This window comes from Centruroides sculpturatus, unplaced genomic scaffold (genome assembly GCF_000671375.1).
Source record: "Centruroides sculpturatus isolate CEXI.00-Female unplaced genomic scaffold, Cexi_2.0 scaffold59, whole genome shotgun sequence".
Lineage (NCBI taxonomy): Eukaryota > Metazoa > Arthropoda > Arachnida > Scorpiones > Buthidae > Centruroides > Centruroides sculpturatus.
In genome coordinates, this window is record NW_019384301.1 from 794,531 (window position 1) to 815,856 (window position 21,326).

The window sequence follows — 21,326 nt, forward strand, 5'->3', positions numbered from 1 at the left end:
GTAATTATAGGAGTTTTTTTACCGTTGTGTATGGATACCGCCACAATTTTTTCACCGTCTTATAGGAATTGTAACTATAGGAAACAGTTTTATAGGGGGATCTACTGTAATAATTTTTTATTTTACCTTTTTAATAAAGTTAAAATATAGAATTTAAAAATATTGCAATAATAAAATATCCTTATAAAATTTTCATGTTATCAATACAGCTTTCAAACATGTCAATTTACCAGATTGTCTCTTCCACTTCAATGACATTATTTTTTGATTCTCAAAAATTTAATAAGTCACAACATTCTTTAAGTTGCCATATATTAGAGATGTAGTCACAAAGTCTACTTTATAGTACAGTAGAGCATCAATTATCCGACCCCCCCGATTAACCGTCACATCGGTTAACCAACTGTTCTAGTCAGCAAATTTCAAATGTCCGCTAGTGATGTGGCACTACAATATTTGGCTATGTCTTGGCTACTTTAATATTAATTTTGTTAAATTTTTGTGTGTTTTAGCTGGCAACATCGGCTCGACCATTGAAGGGAGGCCAGTATTTAAACAAGACTTAATTTTCTAATTATGAGTGGTGGTTTGTTTTGTGAGCAATAAAATAATTTAAAAATAATTTATAACGATAGAATAGTGACGACTATTATTTTAAAAAAAATTGATAGGCTTAACATCGATGAAAATTCAACGCTAAGTTGGTTAATAGCGATATATTAATACACTATACTAATAATGTATTTCATTCTTTTCAGTTATCCGATTTTTTCAGTTATCCGACCAACCTGAGTCCCCAATTGAGTCGGATAATCGATGCTCTACTGTATTATAATAAATCTTGTCTTTACTAAAATATTGACTAACTAAATAAGTTGATATATAGTACAAGATGGTAAGTGAATATTTGACTCAAAAGCTGTTTATGCATTATCAAATTTAGAATTTGATTGAAAGAAACTAAATTTGAAAGAATTGAAATTGAAATATGTTATAGAACATCATATGAAAAGATTTTATACATTATAATTTATCATTTTTTATACAGAAACTTTTATTGTTGGCCCATTTCTTTCAAACTTCTTTTGGCCCTTCTTTTAGCATAACTAGTAGCATTAATTGTGACATAAATTTTGTTTCACATTTGAATTTCAGAGTTTACTATTTTTTTGAGATAGTTTTTTTTATTCTATTTGTATGCTTGAAGCATTTCAATTCTGAAAATATAAAATTTGATTGTCTTTTTTTCCCCGACATTATGGGTACACGGGAAATGAAGAAATTCAAAAATGAAATTGATAATAAGTCATTAAAAAGTAATCATTAGTGATATTATCAGATATTACTTATTATCAAATTTTTTGTTTTGTCATAAATGTTCCAATGTGATTTAATACAGTCGACCCCCCTATAAGATATAGATACGTTCCAATTTATTAGGAATCCGATTTCTTACAAGTCGTTCCAATCACAGCCCGACACGTGTCAAGTTTACGGACTACGGCTGATTGAAAGGTTTTCTTCCATAAAATTAATCGATTCTACACTAATCCGACTCAACATTTCCAAAATACATATATTTTTTCGTAGTTTTATAGGAATCGTAATTATAGGGACCGTAATTATAGGGGGGTCGACTGTAAACAGTGTTGTAATTTCACCAAGTGCAAATCAGCAAATTCGTAAAATTTTTATTTTGAACAATCCGGATAATCGAGGTTCTACTGTATTTAATTAAACACTTTTGCTTGTTACTTTTAAGCTTCTTCAGAATATACATAAAGAACAATGGAAATTAAATTGCATAGAACAGTTTTTTAAATTTCAAATCTAAAAAGTATATTTCATATCCTGGAATGCATTCCAGGATGTAAAGCCAATAAGGTCAGCAGGTTTACATGGTTATTTACTTTTATGTTTTTTCTAAATCTTTCTAAAATTCATTTAATTTTTAAAAAATAATTGTGATTTATTAAAACATAAATTTCAAAATAAACATAGTTCCTTATAGTATTTTTACATAGAATTACATAATTCTATGGATGAAATCAATGAATTTTCAAAAATATTACAAAAATTATTATTAAGACTTCTAGAAGAGAGTTGGGTTTATAATGCTTAGAGATGGAGAAATAAAATAAAATTTAAATTATTAAAAGATGTGCAATTTTATATTTGTTTAGTTTTAATTTTATAATAAATTAAATAATTTAAAACATTATAGTAATCTGTAAAGAGTAGCTGTATTTTTAATTGCAATTTTTTTTTTAATGTTGCAAAGAATTATTTACAAATTTAGTTTTAATATTAATATTCTGAAAATTTTATTTAAGTAAAATTATTAAATCAGTAAATATTAGATTTTTAGACATAATTTAATAAATTTGTTTCATTTGTACATAAATTTACAATTTACTCAAATTAAGTCCAAGCGATATCATTCAATTTACTTAAATATTAAAGACGAAATCATATGTACCTAAACCTCTCCAAAATCACAAATTCAACAAATAGAATAGTAGTAATTGAAAATAAATAATGCAAAATTTAAAAGGGTATCAAAATTCATGACATTTTCTCAATTTATATTACCTGAACAACTCAACATATATTCTGTTTGAATATATAATAATTGAGGATATTGATTTATTTACTCTGAGAAAAAATCTGATATCTTTCAAAACTGTCATGTATTGATAAATGATGCTGAAATTTTATTTTGTAGATTATTTGATTTAGATGAGCAAATTGCTGCACTTCCAAAATGCAATATGGAATCTTTTACTAAAAAAATGAAACAGCAAGTGTCTGGAGACAATTTTGCCTTTCATGATGATCGTTTTCATAGTGATACTGATCCTGCTAAAGATCCTGATTTTAAACCAAGTGCTGCTATTGCTAGACGTTTACGGCACCAAGGAAAAAATACAGATTCAACTTCGGGAACTTCAAAACACAATAATTCTTCAAGCAAAAGATTTAAATCTGGGTAAGAAATCTAAGATGATTTTAAAATGTACCATTATTAATTTCTTCAAAACGTTTTTCGAAGTTTATTGTTTCTATCTGTCTAGTTTGCTTTATACAATTATAAAAATTACAATTAAAATAAAATACCAGTTATTTAACCAGTTATTCATTTCTCATCAAAATTCAGATTCAAAGTGATCACAATTAAAGAGTTCATATTCAGAACTCTCTGTAGAAAGAACTATTGGGCAAATCTCAACCTAATTTAGTATACATACTGTTCTGTGCATGCAGATTTGATTTCTGGGAAAAAATTTTACTTTAAGATTCAGTAGCTAGAGCAAAATTTGGTGCTATCACGTAATGTGTATATTACATAAGTTTTATAACTAATTTTTGGTATAAAAACAATCACTATTCTTTGACAGGTGAACAGTCATGCTGCTGTCTTAGCCAGATAGAAGAATTGAACAAGTAATGCATGTTAATGAAATGGCAATGCCAGCTTGGCACTTAAGGAATTTTGATCTTCTTCTGATTAGGAATCTTAGGAAACTGATTTTGCATTTTGAGGAAACTAGAACTTTGCTGTGAAACCAGGAGAGGGTCACAAACTAATTGGATCTCTGAAAAGTGAAACATTGCTACTGCAGTAGTAGAGCTCAGAATGATAATTTATCATGGCAGCTAATAGTACATATGTAATATCTTGGCAATTAGACATTTCCTACACATCAGTGTGGAAGGTTTAGTACGAAAGGTTCCAATCCATATGAGATATTCTACAATCAGGAATAGCTTTCTTGTAATAATGATAAGTGAAAAACATTTTCCACGACATTGTAGTTTGGATGATAATTGATAATGGATGGACTTGACAAATTCTGTGGAGTGATGAGGCTTATTTTCATTATATGGTAATGTGAACACATAACTGTTATGTTTGGTCTGACAAAAATTCACATGTTCACCAACAAATTCCATTTCACTAATCAAAGGTAACAGTGTGATATGGTTTCACAGTACATTTTGTCATTGGTGTTTATTACTGCACATGGGCCAGTGACATTTTCTGTTAATACCACTAAGTATGGCAATATGCTCCAAAACTGTCATTGCAGCAGGAAATTGTCTGAACACAATCCTTAAATGTGCAAACCTTACTGCAATGTTTTTGCATGGAAGAATAATTAACTGATCATTTCCAACATTATAGTCATTAAATCTAAAGTGCTTCATTTTTCAAGGCAATGTTTCCAACCTAGCTGTCTTAAAAGGCAAAATTTCACAGGTGCAACAACTGTATGCAGGTCAGTTTCATTCCATCATCAAGTGTGTTGTGCAGCAAATGCAGTTTTTAGAGCATGGAGATGTAGATACATGTCTTTGATATAATTGCCAGTTTCACATTCCACATCTGTAATCATATTTAATAATTTTGTTTCTTAACTCCTGAAATTTGTTAGAAAATATATATAATTTGCATATTAAGGAGAACAGCAGTGCCAAATTTTAGCCAAGCAGCTGAATTTTGAAGTAAAATTGTCTCAAAAATTGAAACCCCACATACAGAAAAATTTGTACCAAATTTGGTTGAGATTTACCCAATAGTTCTTTCTACAGAGAGTTCTGAATACCTGCTCTTTAATTATGATCCTGTATGTGTGTGTGTGAAGTTGTATTATGTATATATCCACTTTTTTTATACAACTATAGATGATTAAATTAATATTATTAATATGTTGTTTTGTATGATATTGTCATGCTACAAATTAGTAAAAAATTTAATTTCTTCATTTATAAGTATATTAGTAACTTTTTTGAAATATAAAATACTTAATTTGAAAAAATAATTCAGAGTTATAGTTTTTGATGCCAAAATGACAGGTAATTAAAATAGTAAGTTTTACTTGCTTTGTGTAGTTTAAAGTCTCTGATGAAAGCAAATTCCAAAAACATTTATGTAGTTTGAAAAAATCTTTATCTTTATCATTTATTATGGACATATTCCATGATAGCATTCAACTGGATAAGTAATGACTACTTCAACGAATAGACAGCATTTGTGTCAAATACAATATAAGGAATACAACTAATGATTTTATCTGATTAATGGAATTACAATATGCCTGCTAATCTTGCCATTCCTTGTACAGATCAATGTTGGATTAGTGAGAGTGCTGGATTACTGAGAGATAAAAGATGTTAGTTTAATTCTTTATTAACTTTAATGTTATATGTTTACTGTCTGTAGTGCACATGTATTTAAAAATAAATAAGAGTCTAATATTTGTATACAGTAAAACAAATTTAAAATGTAATACATCACAATTGAAATATTGCATCTTCTATTCAGTGTAGTCACTTCAAGAAATGTCAGATTTTTATTTGCTTTAATGGAGATATCATTGATAGCATGCTTTATCACACAATCATTGTATGAGCATTATATCAGTACTTCATGTGTCTGGTTGTTGCATTATGTACTGCAAGAAAATGTCGCACCAGCTTCAGCACCAGCAGTGTGAGAAATCTTTGTTCTCTCTGCCTTTATGGTGTCCTCTTTCTTATCACTTTCATCTTGCACACTTTTGATAATTTCTTCATCTGTTAAAGAATGGTCTGTCATAATATTCCTCATTCAATCAATTAGTAATGTCCTCTTCATCAACTTCTTCTCCTGGAAGCTTATGGAATATATCAATGATCACAGCATCTGGAAATGATTCTGAATTGACTGACTCATTATCACTAGATACAGACTCCAACTTAGTGTCAATCGAAGGCAATGCTTTTTTTTCAACATTTCAGTATTGTAGTACTCTCTGCAATGTCCCTTGCTTTTGTTGTTTGGAAAACATCATGCATGTTGATCGCCTTCTATGCTTTCAGCATAGCTTCTTAGATTTACATCACAGTATACTATCCCAACAAACAAGATTCAGTAGATTTTTTAAGTGAGAAAAGTGTCTGCTTGGATATTAAAATAAAAGTCATAATTTTTTGTTTTGACTAAGTTAGATGGTAAAATTGTCAGAGGAATGGCAATTAAACTTACAGTATCAATAAATAAATGATAAAGTTAATTTTGTAGAAACTAAGAAAAGAAAACAAGCATAAGTAATAGTGACAGTTCTATATGAGAAATCAATTTTAAGCTGAAAATGTTACAAATGCTATTAGTGAATTATACATACTATAGTCTACTTGACTTACAAAAAAGTATAAAAAAAAAAATAGACAAGTGAAAGAGGGAAACAAATTTCAAAGCAGAATCTGTAAAGATTTATCAAAATAATAATATACAGAATGCTTACTTTATGGAGAGAATTTTTATATTAATGAACAATGTGAGATCCGAAAGGCCCTGGGTCTAATTTATGAATTTTTATTGATAATATTAAATTATCGACACAAAATATTACTTCATTTTTGTGAAAAACTAGTGTTTTAGACGTGGGAAAAACCCAGATAACAGATGCTACTTCCTTTCACAGAAGAGAACATCCTCTGACTTTTTCTTATCTGGTTAAAAATCTCGCTCAGATGGGAAATGGTTACCCCTCATTCATCCCCCTTTCGTCCGTTCTCATGAAAGAGTTACTGGCCGATGATTGGTCGAAATTCAGGAGATATAAGGGAAATTAGTCCGAATTCGAGGAGTTCTTCGACAGATCCAAAGCGTCAAAACTCCACACAGTTCTCCTCCTGATGACCAATGCCCATAAACGAGTCTCATAGACTAAGTCTTGAGTCTGAACTTAGTAAAGATACTTTTATATTTGTGCACATATCGTTCTCCCATGTTAAGAAGTAAATGAACTTTTTCTACAAGGAATCCTCTGCCACTACAAATGAAGACGAACGATGACAACTAAACAGGTCGTATGTTTTAGAATGAGTTTGTGAGCTCTCTCTCTCGATCGCGCATTAGCCTAGAATAAGTCTTAGCCCATAGCTTGTCGCTTAATTGTCGTTCATCGATTATTTGTATTCGTTTTGTTTTAAAATTATTAAATTTACTTTTGTTAAATATACTTAAATGTCTCTTGAATTGATTCCGAATCAGATCGCAAACGCGTGTTTGTCCGCAGAACTTAATTGACAAACTGGTGTCGGGAACCTGACGAGCATCTGAACTTCGCCGTTCAGATCAATTTTGATACAGCGCCTTCCTATGAAATATTTGAGATCAGATCTAGTGATCTGCATCCTAGAGAACTAGTCTCACCGACTAGTGCCCGTAAGTGGCGTAGATTGAGACCTACGTCCTTGGCTACTCTCACAACAACTGTGATCTACTAAATGAGTCTTTAAATCATTTTTACAGTACAATTTAATTTTAAATGAAACAGAACAGTCAAGAATAGGATGATGATGATTCATTATAATAATCTAATTACATTTAAAGAAGGGATCAACAGCTTTACAAGATAAACAAGATCAAAACACATTAAATGCTTATGTATTTCACTGAATGTTTCTGGACTTTCCAGTCTAATATTAGCTGATTTTTTTTCATTATTTTATTATTTTGAATTTATATAGAAATAGGTTACTTTAAAACAATTAGAAAATGATATTTGTAAAATAAATGTTATATTTTAAAATTTTACATAATTTATTTAAAGGGACTTTGATCTTGAAGAACACATTGCTGCACTGCCTAAATGTGATATAGAAATATTAAACAGACCTCGAAGAATGAAAAGACGCAATTCATCATCTAATAACCGACAAGGTATTGTTAAATAATTTTTAAAATGAATTATTTATAATTATTTGAATAAAATTGATTTAACATACATAAAAATAATAATGATGATGAACTTTTGCTATAAATTTCCAAAATTTTCATTGTAATATTGAGTTTAAAGTTTAAGTTCAATTTTATAAATATTGAATATAAATAACAACTTCTTAAAATGACTTTCAGATAAAATTAAATTTCTTTTAGAAATGTCTTTTTGTGTATAATACTAAAATTATTCTGTTTCATATCAAACAATGTATTTTTGTAGATTTTTAAATTTTATTAAATATTAGCTAAGAAAATAAACCAATAAGGAAAACTTATTTTATTCATTTGTTTTAAGATTTTGTGTAAGATTAATTAAGATTGATATTATTTATGAAATACTAAATCAGCGGTTCCCAATTAGTTTTTCCTGTGTACCACTTCAAAAAAAAGCTCAAACTCGCGTACCCCTTATAGCAGAAATTCATATTAATCCATACTAATATTATAAATTCGAAGGTAATTCTGTCTGATGTCTGTTACCTTTTCACATCTAAACCACTGAACAGGTTTTAATAAAATTTGGCACAGAGATAGCTTACATGTTGGAGATGGACATAGGCTACATTTTACTGCGAGAAAATTCGATATAATGCAGGCAAAGCTCTGGGTAGACAGCTAGTGATAAAGATAATAAGTTTTTTTTTTACATTTATTACCTTTAAAATACAATTCTAATAAAAATGAAAATAACATATGGTTATTTTATTTTATTTTAATGTGACAAATGTGCATGATTTTCTTTGCACAACTTTGTAAAATCTGGTTGCTTTTTGGTCAGCTTCAGTCTCAAGTCATCTTCAAGTTCAAGTTGGTGACGATGTTTACTTTTCATATTTGTCATGGCCGAAAATCTGATCTTGCAGAAGTATGTTATGCAAAATGGTAGTAAATATTTTATTGCCGCTTCACTGACATGATAAATGTTTTTTAGGTCAGTCCAAAAATTACCCAGTGATTTCTCTGCAAAACAACACTTGAGTCTGCTGCTGCATGAAATGCCTATTAATTAATTCCTCTTGGTCAGAGATGGGAAGGTGGTTGGTGAAGTTATTCGCAAAAGGATTATTTACCCAGTTCCATTCTGGCGATATTTCTGGGAAATAACTGCATAACTCTGCCGACAAATTTTGCAAGTGGCATTTTATGACTGATTTTACATCTTCATTTAATGACAAAGAAATTGTTTCCAAAAAAAGTTTCAGATTCAGAAACTGGTCATATTTACATTTGTCTATCAAAGATGTCCAGAGAGAGATTTTTTTGATAGTTGACTCAACTTTCTCCTGCATAGTGAATATGGTTATATCCTGGCCTTGAAGGCCCAAATTCAACTCATTCAACTTTGTGAAAATATCTGACAAGTAAGCTAATTTTTGCAGCCACAAAGGGTCAGTCAGCATCTGTTTTGTACTCATCATATTTATACTCGACCAAAAATAACTCAATTTCATGTCTCAACTCAAATATTCTCGAAACAACTCTTCCTCTGGACAGCCAGCACACTTCAGTATGTAACAACAGGTTCTCGTGCTCACTGTCAAGGTCTTTACAAATGGCTGCGAAAATTTTTGAGTTTGTGGAATGTGCCTTGATTAAGTTTACAATCTTTACAGCATTTTTAAGAGTGATGCTTTCTAAGCTGGTTGGACAAAGCGTCAAAACTCCACACAGTTCTCCTCCTGATGACCAATGCCCATAAACGAGTCTCATAGACTAAGTCTTGAGTCTGAACTTAGTAAAGATACTTTTATATTTGTGCACATATCGTTCTCCCATGTTAAGAAGTAAATGAACTTTTTCTACAAGGAATCCTCTGCCACTACAAATGAAGACGAACGATGACAACTAAACAGGTCGTATGTTTTAGAATGAGTTTGTGAGCTCTCTCTCTCGATCGCGCATTAGCCTAGAATAAGTCTTAGCCCATAGCTTGTCGCTTAATTGTCGTTCATCGATTATTTGTATTCGTTTTGTTTTAAAATTATTAAATTTACTTTTGTTAAATATACTTAAATGTCTCTTGAATTGATTCCGAATCAGATCGCAAACGCGTGTTTGTCCGCAGAACTTAATTGACAAACTGGTGTCGGGAACCTGACGAGCATCTGAACTTCGCCGTTCAGATCAATTTTGATACAGCGCCTTCCTATGAAATATTTGAGATCAGATCTAGTGATCTGCATCCTAGAGAACTAGTCTCACCGACTAGTGCCCGTAAGTGGCGTAGATTGAGACCTACGTCCTTGGCTACTCTCACAACAACTGTGATCTACTAAATGAGTCTTTAAATCATTTTTACAGTACAATTTAATTTTAAATGAAACAGAACAGTCAAGAATAGGATGATGATGATTCATTATAATAATCTAATTACATTTAAAGAAGGGATCAACAGCTTTACAAGATAAACAAGATCAAAACACATTAAATGCTTATGTATTTCACTGAATGTTTCTGGACTTTCCAGTCTAATATTAGCTGATTTTTTTTCATTATTTTATTATTTTGAATTTATATAGAAATAGGTTACTTTAAAACAATTAGAAAATGATATTTGTAAAATAAATGTTATATTTTAAAATTTTACATAATTTATTTAAAGGGACTTTGATCTTGAAGAACACATTGCTGCACTGCCTAAATGTGATATAGAAATATTAAACAGACCTCGAAGAATGAAAAGACGCAATTCATCATCTAATAACCGACAAGGTATTGTTAAATAATTTTTAAAATGAATTATTTATAATTATTTGAATAAAATTGATTTAACATACATAAAAATAATAATGATGATGAACTTTTGCTATAAATTTCCAAAATTTTCATTGTAATATTGAGTTTAAAGTTTAAGTTCAATTTTATAAATATTGAATATAAATAACAACTTCTTAAAATGACTTTCAGATAAAATTAAATTTCTTTTAGAAATGTCTTTTTGTGTATAATACTAAAATTATTCTGTTTCATATCAAACAATGTATTTTTGTAGATTTTTAAATTTTATTAAATATTAGCTAAGAAAATAAACCAATAAGGAAAACTTATTTTATTCATTTGTTTTAAGATTTTGTGTAAGATTAATTAAGATTGATATTATTTATGAAATACTAAATCAGCGGTTCCCAATTAGTTTTTCCTGTGTACCACTTCAAAAAAAAGCTCAAACTCGCGTACCCCTTATAGCAGAAATTCATATTAATCCATACTAATATTATAAATTCGAAGGTAATTCTGTCTGATGTCTGTTACCTTTTCACATCTAAACCACTGAACAGGTTTTAATAAAATTTGGCACAGAGATAGCTTACATGTTGGAGATGGACATAGGCTACATTTTACTGCGAGAAAATTCGATATAATGCAGGCAAAGCTCTGGGTAGACAGCTAGTGATAAAGATAATAAGTTTTTTTTTTACATTTATTACCTTTAAAATACAATTCTAATAAAAATGAAAATAACATATGGTTATTTTATTTTATTTTAATGTGACAAATGTGCATGATTTTCTTTGCACAACTTTGTAAAATCTGGTTGCTTTTTGGTCAGCTTCAGTCTCAAGTCATCTTCAAGTTCAAGTTGGTGACGATGTTTACTTTTCATATTTGTCATGGCCGAAAATCTGATCTTGCAGAAGTATGTTATGCAAAATGGTAGTAAATATTTTATTGCCGCTTCACTGACATGATAAATGTTTTTTAGGTCAGTCCAAAAATTACCCAGTGATTTCTCTGCAAAACAACACTTGAGTCTGCTGCTGCATGAAATGCCTATTAATTAATTCCTCTTGGTCAGAGATGGGAAGGTGGTTGGTGAAGTTATTCGCAAAAGGATTATTTACCCAGTTCCATTCTGGCGATATTTCTGGGAAATAACTGCATAACTCTGCCGACAAATTTTGCAAGTGGCATTTTATGACTGATTTTACATCTTCATTTAATGACAAAGAAATTGTTTCCAAAAAAAGTTTCAGATTCAGAAACTGGTCATATTTACATTTGTCTATCAAAGATGTCCAGAGAGAGATTTTTTTGATAGTTGACTCAACTTTCTCCTGCATAGTGAATATGGTTATATCCTGGCCTTGAAGGCCCAAATTCAACTCATTCAACTTTGTGAAAATATCTGACAAGTAAGCTAATTTTTGCAGCCACAAAGGGTCAGTCAGCATCTGTTTTGTACTCATCATATTTATACTCGACCAAAAATAACTCAATTTCATGTCTCAACTCAAATATTCTCGAAACAACTCTTCCTCTGGACAGCCAGCACACTTCAGTATGTAACAACAGGTTCTCGTGCTCACTGTCAAGGTCTTTACAAATGGCTGCGAAAATTCTTGAGTTTGTGGAATGGGCCTTGATTAAGTTGACAATCTTTACAGCATTTTTAAGAGTGATGCTTTCTAAGCTGGTTGGAAATTTTTACAAACAAGTGCCTCTTGATGAATTTCACAGTGGGTCCATTTTGCTTCTGGAGCTTTATCTTGTATCCGCTTCACAAGTCCTGAAAAATCACCAGTCATTGCTCTGGCACCATCAGTGCATATGCTGCACATTTTGACCAATCCATTTTGTTTTCATCTATAAAACCGTTGACAATGCAAAATATATCCTCCCCAGTGGTGTAAATCGGAAGGGCGCGACAAAACAGGAACTCTTCGTGAAACTTTCTGGAATGAATGTAATGAACGTATGCTAAAAGTTGAGCCAACTTTGATATGTCTGTGGACTCATCAAGTTGTATGGCAAAGAAATCGCTTTGTAAAATGCATTGAATTTGATTACTTTTCAGATTATCTGACATGTCTGCAATACAACGAGAGACAGTGTTATTTGACAGGGGAATAACATCAAGTTCTCGTGCCATTTTTCTCCGAACATACATTTCACTATCTCTTTTGCTGCAGGCAGTATAAGGTTCTCCCCAATAGTGTGTAGTTTTGCTTGCTTGGCAATTAAGTAACTAACTCTAAAAGAGGCTTGCAGAGTGTTGACATTCATGTTCAAGGAGAGTATCTCAATAGATTTTTGCTTTTGTTTGAGATCTTTTAATTTATGTTGAAAGAAGGGCACAGATTGATGTTTAAAATTAGCATGTTTGGTTTCCAAATGGCGACACAGTAAAGACGGTTTTAACGAATGATTTGACAGCGTTTCTCCACAAACGACACACTGTGGCAATGGGGAATCAGGGTCTCCAGACCATGTAAAACCAAACTGAATATAACTATCATCATAATCAAAACTTCTTCCAAAACTTCAGACTATGAGGCGTTAAATATAATTAAAAATATTTTAATCTTGCGAGTGCTTTCGACATAAATATGCACATCGTCTTCAGGCAATTCAAAATCAAAATATGCACATTGTCTTCAGGCAATTCAAAAGGACGCCACATAGTCTGAAGTTTTGGAAGAAGTTTTGATTGAGATAACTGTTGGCATGACATCCAACCCCAGTACTTAATACTCCTAACTATCATCATATTTCCTTTTTTTGAGAGACTGCTCCTTATTATCTAGGTTTCTTTTTTTTTGTGCCTGAGTACTGTTAGAGGGTGATACATCATTAGCAGGTGACTGTACAGTATTGCCTGACACCTCATCATCAGCCTTTCGGTGTACTAACAGCCATTGTTCCATCTGAAAGACAGAGGGACTAATTAACTCAGTTTATGTATTTTTGTAATAAAAAACTTTATGGCCCTGCCACACGATGCATTGTGACATCGCACCACAATGATTTTGCTGCATTAAACAGAAACAGCAAACATGTATAAAACTTAAAATTATTAGGACATTAAAGGAATTAGGACAATCCCACAATGCGATGGTTATAAATTCAAAATTAAGATCACATGGATTCTGTGAGATGCCCTGTGGTGAATTTTTTTGTGGCATTTTTTTCTGAAATTTTTCAAAAAATTTAAGTTCTCCAATTTCTTCGAGCTGAGAAAAATGCAATAAATAATGTTTTTATTACATGCTGAGTTTACTCAGAAAGAAAAGTCAAAAAGTGCCAGCGTCTCATAGAATCCAACGCGACCTTTCGAGTAGGAAAAATTCGGAGAAAAAAACACGCTTGCGATAATCGCTATCGTCGATCGCGAGCATCTTTTTCGCTATCAATTCTTTTCTCCAAATAATTTTCTTTTATTTCAAGAAAAAGATGAATTCTAGCCCGATTTAGAAGCAACATGTCGCAACTGATTATTAAACTTAGTGAAGTATCAATATACTCTGTGAGAAGTCGCATTGTCGCGCAAGAAAAATAACAGCAACAAAAATTTTCAAAATTAATTTCACGAGCACAAATTGTGATAATTGTACAATTTTTGTTTCTTGCATAAGAATTTCATTTAGGTATTGTCACAAATGCATTTTTTTAATGAAATTTCAAGAATAGTTCTAGTTATAAATAAACAAATTTGTGCATTCGACATCATGTTGTAAATTATCGAATTTTTGATGGTTCACCCATTATTTTTTTGATTGCTTCATCTCATGTTTTTAAATTTACTGATTTTAGATTGCTGCACGTACCCCTTCATGCAATTTCGCGTACCCCTGTGGTACGCGTACCACTAATTGGGAACCACTGTACTAAATGAATCAATGTATGTGTATTTTCAAATGAACTTATTACTAGATAAACACTAATTAGTAATTGAAGATCAAGATTAATTCATTAATGATTTTTTATATTAATATTATTCAAATAAAAGTTTTAAAATTGTTGTTTGAATGTCTTTATTTTTTGACAAGTCATAATATATTTTTAACTCCAAGCTGTGAAGATTTCTTCTTTTTATGTACCTGGAGACAAAATTGTTTTTACTCAATATGTAATTGGTTCAAACACCATTATTATCTAGGAATTATTACATCCACAGACTCCAAAAATATTAGTCAATCAACAACTTTATTTCACCCAGATGCATTTCAGAAATTACAATATTTCCCTCCTTGGTGGATTTTTTTTCATACAAGCCAAACAAGGAAAAGACACTTCTTCAATACTCTAGTAAATATACAACAATAACATTAAAGTTAAAATTTACAATTATACATTTAAAATATTTACTTCTCACTATTTTTCCATCATTTTGACTACTTTCATATTAAAAACAATTTTTTCTATTTTTAAAAAAAAAAGAAAAAAACGATTCTTTAAATTAAAAAAAATTAACTTATATCTCCAATTATTGTAATACCTGTGTTCTTTTCATTAACCATGCTTCATTATTTACAGTTCTTGCTATCATAACCTTCATTTGTTGCTTTCCTCCTCATTTACCAACACTTCCACTGCAAATGGAATGCCTCCCCTCCTGCCTCCTATTGGTCAAAAAACAATTCCATGACTCGTGTAAACTCACACTCCATCATTTTTGTTCATTAACAATAAAAGATTTTCGTTTCTAACTATTTCTAAGTATATATATAACTTTCTCTTTATTGTATTTCTCTCTGATTGGACTATTCTTAAAGTATTAAGATTGTTCTGACATCCATTTCTCACATAATGTTTAGCAACACTTGAATATTTATAATCATATTGTTTTTACTCCTTAGGCTACAAGAGTAATTTTTATAGCAAAACCAATCAAACAACTTTCTCTTCAGCTGATTTTGGCAAATTCATGCTTAAAGAGTTAAAAAAAAATATTGAACAATTTGTAAAGTAGCTAATGAAAAAATTCTTTTCATTGTCTAAAATGGATTATGTAAAATTTCATTTCATTCATAACAATAGAAGTTAATATGGCCAAATTCCTAATATATATTAGCAATATGCTTCTTATTTTAAAAAAAAGTTACTTACACACACACACACACACACACACACACACACACACTGTGTGTGTATTAATAATAATAATAATAATACTATGAAGGTTCTGTGACATTTTTCCACTTTCTTTCCACCTTGTAGGCACTAAGAGTGCCTTTTTTTTTTTTTCCATATTCATCATTAGTATGGTTGGGACCACAATGGAATGGCCAACTGGTGAGAGACAGTACACAACATAACTGGAATAGACTACTACTGAAAATTTCCTGGGATTAATTGACTGGATTAGATCCTGTGTTCTTAGAGTGGTAGGATGGCACCTTAACTACTACAGCTATCTAGTCATTGATATTCTATAAGATTCAATAGTGTGTTTTGGCATTTGTCAAACTATATTTGACATTTATATAATTGATATATTCAATAAATCTCAAAAATTTTATTCAGTTTTTACTCCAAGAATGCATTTCATTGTATATAGTATAATAATATATCTTTGTAATAGTTTAATTAATATAATATCTTATCATTTTATTTAAATATTTGGTAGTAAAGTAATTAGATTAGTAATAATGATCTCTAAATAATGTCATTATTCAACTTTGTTTTTCTTCACACCAATTTTATAATTAAAATGATAAATTTAAAACATTTGGTTCATTGTTATTTGAATAAACTATTGATTTTAACTGAAAATTTGAATTATTATTATTGTTTTCAATTTTATACTAATTAGAATGTTTTTATTGCTAATTATGTTTTTTTTATTAAACCCCCTAAAACAATTTGGTTAAATTCAGAAAAAAGATTCATAAATTTATTCTGCATTGTTTTTTAATATTTTCATATTGATGGTTTAACTCATAACTGAATTAAATTACAATTATACAGTATTTAAAAAAGTAAATTTAATGTAAATTTAATTTTACAGATAAAGGCAGCTTTTATCCTCTTTCTTATTCACCTTCAAGTGAAGGAGAAAAAGTACAAAGTGATACTGAAGAATTAGTAGAAACAGATAATGAGGATAAAATAAACAATCAAACTCAGGTGGAAAACGATGATTCAACAGAATTACAAGAATCAGATAAACATTTCCAGCATCCTCAAAATTCATTAGTTGGGAGTCAGAAGAGAAAAGCCAGAAAAAGGTCAATAACTCATTTAAATATTGATCATTCAGGTAAATTTATTTACTAATATAAGAATTAATAAATGGAAATCTCTTTAAAATGAATTTACAGAAAAATTTATCATAAATAACAAATACTTATATAACAAACGAACTGGATAAATATACTAATAATAAATTTCAAAATTTTTAGTAAAAAGTTTACTTTAATAAAAACATGTTAGAAAATTTGTTTTTCTGTTTTTGTTTATTTTAGAATTTTTATTTAATGTGTTTAATATTTTTTTTATTTCTGGGATTTTTTGTTAGGAATTTGGAAAAATAATTAAGTAGTTTATAGAATGCATAAATTTTTTAAATATAAAATTAAATAAACTGTAATAAATTATCTGTACTGAGTGTTGATATTTGCTAAGTGGCTTAAAAAACTCTGGTCATTTTTTATTTAAAAACTTCAGGTTAATAAATGTACTGTACATTTGTCAGTGAAATAGGCATAATTTATTAATTGTTACATAGGGTGAGTATAACTAAACTGATGGTATTTGAAACATTGTGGAGAGTGATCTGGTGGATGGATTGTGGCAAGAATTGGTAAATGTTTTAATGAGATCATGTTGTGTATGATGTGCAAGTAAAAAAATAGTTAAATTTTGTACCACCAGATGATGCTGATACACATAAATAAAAAAAAATACAAGTTGAAGAGCAATAAATTTACAAATTCAGCAATAGATGCTGAAAGTGTAAAATGGCTTGGTCCAAAGTTGTTTTAAGCATATCTTGTGAGATAGCTGAAACATCCTGTCTAATCCTTTACAGTTTGGCAAGATTTGCCAACACTAAACACATTTCACATCCCATAACCAGAATCACAAGAGTTTAAATCTGGAGAATAGTGTGACCAAGCAGTTGGAATATTTTATGAAATCACTATTGTTCTCAAATGTGGAGCATAGCAATTGTGTCACTGTTCATGCAATATGAAGGGGTTCTCCATCTTGCATGAAAGTTATGATGTCTAAAAACAGTTTTTCTTTTGCAAAGCTGGGATAATATTGTTATGAAGAATTGTTATAGCATTCTCCATTCAGTGTCTAATACATGGGGCTTTGTAGTATTACTTTTTCAATGAAAAAGGATCTAATTATGAAGTTTGCAGTGAACCCACACCACACGGTAACATAATCTGAATGCAAGAAAACTTGCATGTTAATGTGTTTTACCTGTAGTCTTTTTTGGTGTAATGCTGCCACTTTTGGTCAAAAAAAATTTCAATTTTTTTTTTACCAATAAGTGGCAGCATATATATTCATGCATCTTCTTTCTCCATGATCTCATTATTTGGTGAATGGATTGCAAGTCCTGTTGCAATCCATTCATCAGATTACTCTCTATCACACTTAAAGTACTGTCAGTTTAATTAATTTACTCAGTATATTGATAAAAGTTCAAGGACAACTATACATACAATTAAAAATTCTGTGTAATAGGAGAAATACTCAAAAAATTAAAGGATGATCTTTGTAATCTGTCCTTTTTCACAGACCTCAGGAATAGAACAAAGTTGCATGATGGAGTTGACAGTTATTTTAAGGCTCTTCTCAGCCTCAATATGGTATATTTGGTAACATTGTCTTTGGTATTTTTACTAGTTTTTTGTCATTGAGTATATGTTTCCATTTATTTTTGAGTAGATGCAAAGATGATCCATATTTAAATCACAAGTACTAGTCAAATAAATTTCTGCTGGTTTACAAGGTTAGATTTTTTATTAACCAAATTAATGAGAGGTTAGTTTTAATTTGGAAAGCAGATTTGATATTCAAAACTTGAGAGGAACATAATTGAATTTGATTTTAGGATAATTTCTTTATAGGACTTGAGACTATGTTGTGAGATTTGTCCTCCTTATTTTTATTGATTTTAAAATGAAAATATATTAGGATTGAAATTTTATTAGTAAAAGTATTTTAATAAAATTTTACAATAATCAAGAATTCATTGAATTTAATAGTAAATTTTTTTCTGCATTATCGACATGTTATTTATAAATTTGAATGAAAAGAATAAAATAATTACATTGCAATATCAAATATGTTGTTTGTTTGCTAAAAAATTTCAAGCTATGTTCAATGTAAAATGATATAAAAAGATGTATAATTTTATAAATTTAATTTAATCTTAATTGTTTATATAATTTTTAACATTGATCTTTTTTTTCAGAATAAAAATACAGCATACCATTATTTAAATCCTCATTCTAACCTACATGGTTTGCCTATGCATTAAAGAAATTGAACTCTGGAAATTGGAAATAATGCAGAATTAAGAAGAAAGCAACCCATGTACTGCCAATCAAATAAATATTAATAAGGATAAATAGAATGGATTTTCATTGTGTTGTTTTATCATTGTTAAGTATGTCATTATTCTTTGATATATGTCAAAATTTGTTGGGTAGTTGTTTAGTTGTTTTTGTTAATTAAATGACTTCTATATACATACATTACATTTTTTCTTGCTTTATTTCTCATCCCAATATTTGTGCAGTTAATAAATTTATTTCTATTTTTAACAAACATAAATTGACAAAAATTGAAATAGCATTTTTTGTAATTTTTACAATAATAACTAGAGAGAGATTGGAAATTCTTGTTATAATTTATTTAATTTGATGTAATATTTTTATTTATCATTATTAATTATATAATATAATAATAAAACAAAAAATGCNTACTAGTTTTTTGTCATTGAGTATATGTTTCCATTTATTTTTGAGTAGATTTCAAAATTATAAAAATCTTAATAGGGTGAAACACAAAATATTGTGAAATTGTATTTTATTGGAAAATTGATAAAAATAAGTTTTCAAAATTCCTATTGATATATGAAAAGTTATTGTGCAGGAAAAAACTTTCTTAGAAATATTCTGTGAATGTCAATTTATTATATCATTATAATACTTTTAATATTTTTAAATTTGGATACAATGTCTGTTCTTCAAAATATTTTAAATAAAAAAAAATTTTTTTAATAAAATTTTTGACTTTAATATAAAATTGCTTGGATTGGTTTCTATCCTGTATTATTTAAATTATTTTAAATAAATAGGAACCTTATAAAGTGAAAACTCCTATTTCTTATTAGTTTTTAATGTCAAATCATAATAGCACAAGTAGTTTATGAAATTTATCTTGCACTTTGAACTTCTATACACAATGTATTAAAAGATGTCCAATTGATGGAATAGGTTTATCAAACATTTAATTTTTGCCATTATTAAAATACTAAAAATGTTCCTGTTGTTCATATAAATTGTAATTTTTTTCTATTATTATATCTTTATTTATTGGATCATTATTTTTTTTCACGTGTCTTTAGATGATTTTTTTTTGTTATAATAACAAGTTAAATGTTTAAAAATTTATAAGAACTTAACTTAATTATATTTTAATGAAATATTGCATTTTATTGCTTATATTAGATACTGTGCAAGTGTATTTCTTTAATTCCCTTATTGTGCAGATAAGATTTACCTTTGATTCAGAAATATTGCATGCAAAAAGTTTTCTTGTGAATTCCTTTTCTAATCATATCTCTGTCATTTGAAAATTGAGACAGTTTGTATAAAGGAACATTTTTAATCCTAAGAGATAATTTCTCTTTTGCCAAATTGGCTGTAGTTATTTTTATATATATATATATATGCAGAACCATCCATACAAGAAAGTATTCAAATCTAAGAAAATAATAAATGTTATTAATGTGAAATTTAGAAACAGATAATTCAATATACTTAATGATGGAATACACACGATGATGGGTATAACAAAGCCAAGATAAACTGTACAATCAGATTAGATTGAGCTTTGAAATGTTGATTGGCTTGTTAATAATCACAGATTTCATACTTATTATTAATAATTAAATATTTTTAATATATTTTTCATTTTTTAATTTGTTTGTTATTTGTCATAAATACAAAAAAAGAAACGAAAATGAATTATTAATTACAATAATTAACTGAAAATTTTCATTTGTTATTATCTAATCATATTAACTGCAGAAGTAAGTAAATGTAATTTATTTTACATATTACATATAATTCAAATATACTTCAAGTATGTAAATAAATTTTTCATTATGTAAAATTTTCTAAATGAGAAAACCAAGTAAATTTTTAAATTTTACTTAAGTTTTTCATTTATACAGTTCTTATATCAAAATTTATATTTAGTTTTATTATTATGTAATGTGTTAAATTTAAAAGTAACTTTACTTTATTTAATATAATTTTTTCATATATAAATTATGATAATTATAAATTGAAATATAAATATATTAAAGAAATATGCAATTTCATTTTAAGCATTTTTATTGTCAATTCTTAAAATTTTCTTGCATTTTAGTTGACAAAGTGTATGTATTTGTTTATTTCATAATTAATTTTTTAATTAAATATTTATAATTAGAGTATTTTATAAAACATATCTAAAGTATTTGCTTGAATAAATTAATTATTGACATTCATAAATAGCAATTTGAAAACATTTTGCTTCCATATTCAAATTAGTAATAATAATGCACTATTAAAATAAAAGTATGTTTAATGGTGCTGTTTCA

The 21,326-nt window shown here is 28.8% G+C and overlaps 1 protein-coding gene across 7 annotated transcripts in view; it reads left to right on the plus strand.

The window, feature by feature from the left end:
- LOC111641025 (HMG box transcription factor BBX-like) overlaps positions 1–19,338 on the plus strand; it is a 134,854-nt gene extending 115,516 nt beyond the window's left edge. For 5 of the 7 annotated variants that reach the window (XM_023387164.1, XM_023387308.1, XM_023387447.1 and 2 more), the window contains exons 6-9: positions 2,726–2,989; positions 7,602–7,711; positions 16,500–16,751; positions 18,927–19,338. In XM_023387164.1, the coding sequence (XP_023242932.1) occupies positions 2,726–2,989; positions 7,602–7,711; positions 16,500–16,751; positions 18,927–18,931 (631 nt within the window). In that variant the 3' untranslated portion in view covers positions 18,932–19,338. The remainder of the gene's footprint in view (positions 1–2,725; positions 2,990–7,601; positions 7,712–16,499; positions 16,752–18,926) is intronic. The other 2 variants (XM_023387236.1, XM_023387576.1) reach the window with 2 other exon arrangements.
- The last annotated feature ends 1,988 nt before the right edge of the window (positions 19,339–21,326 follow it).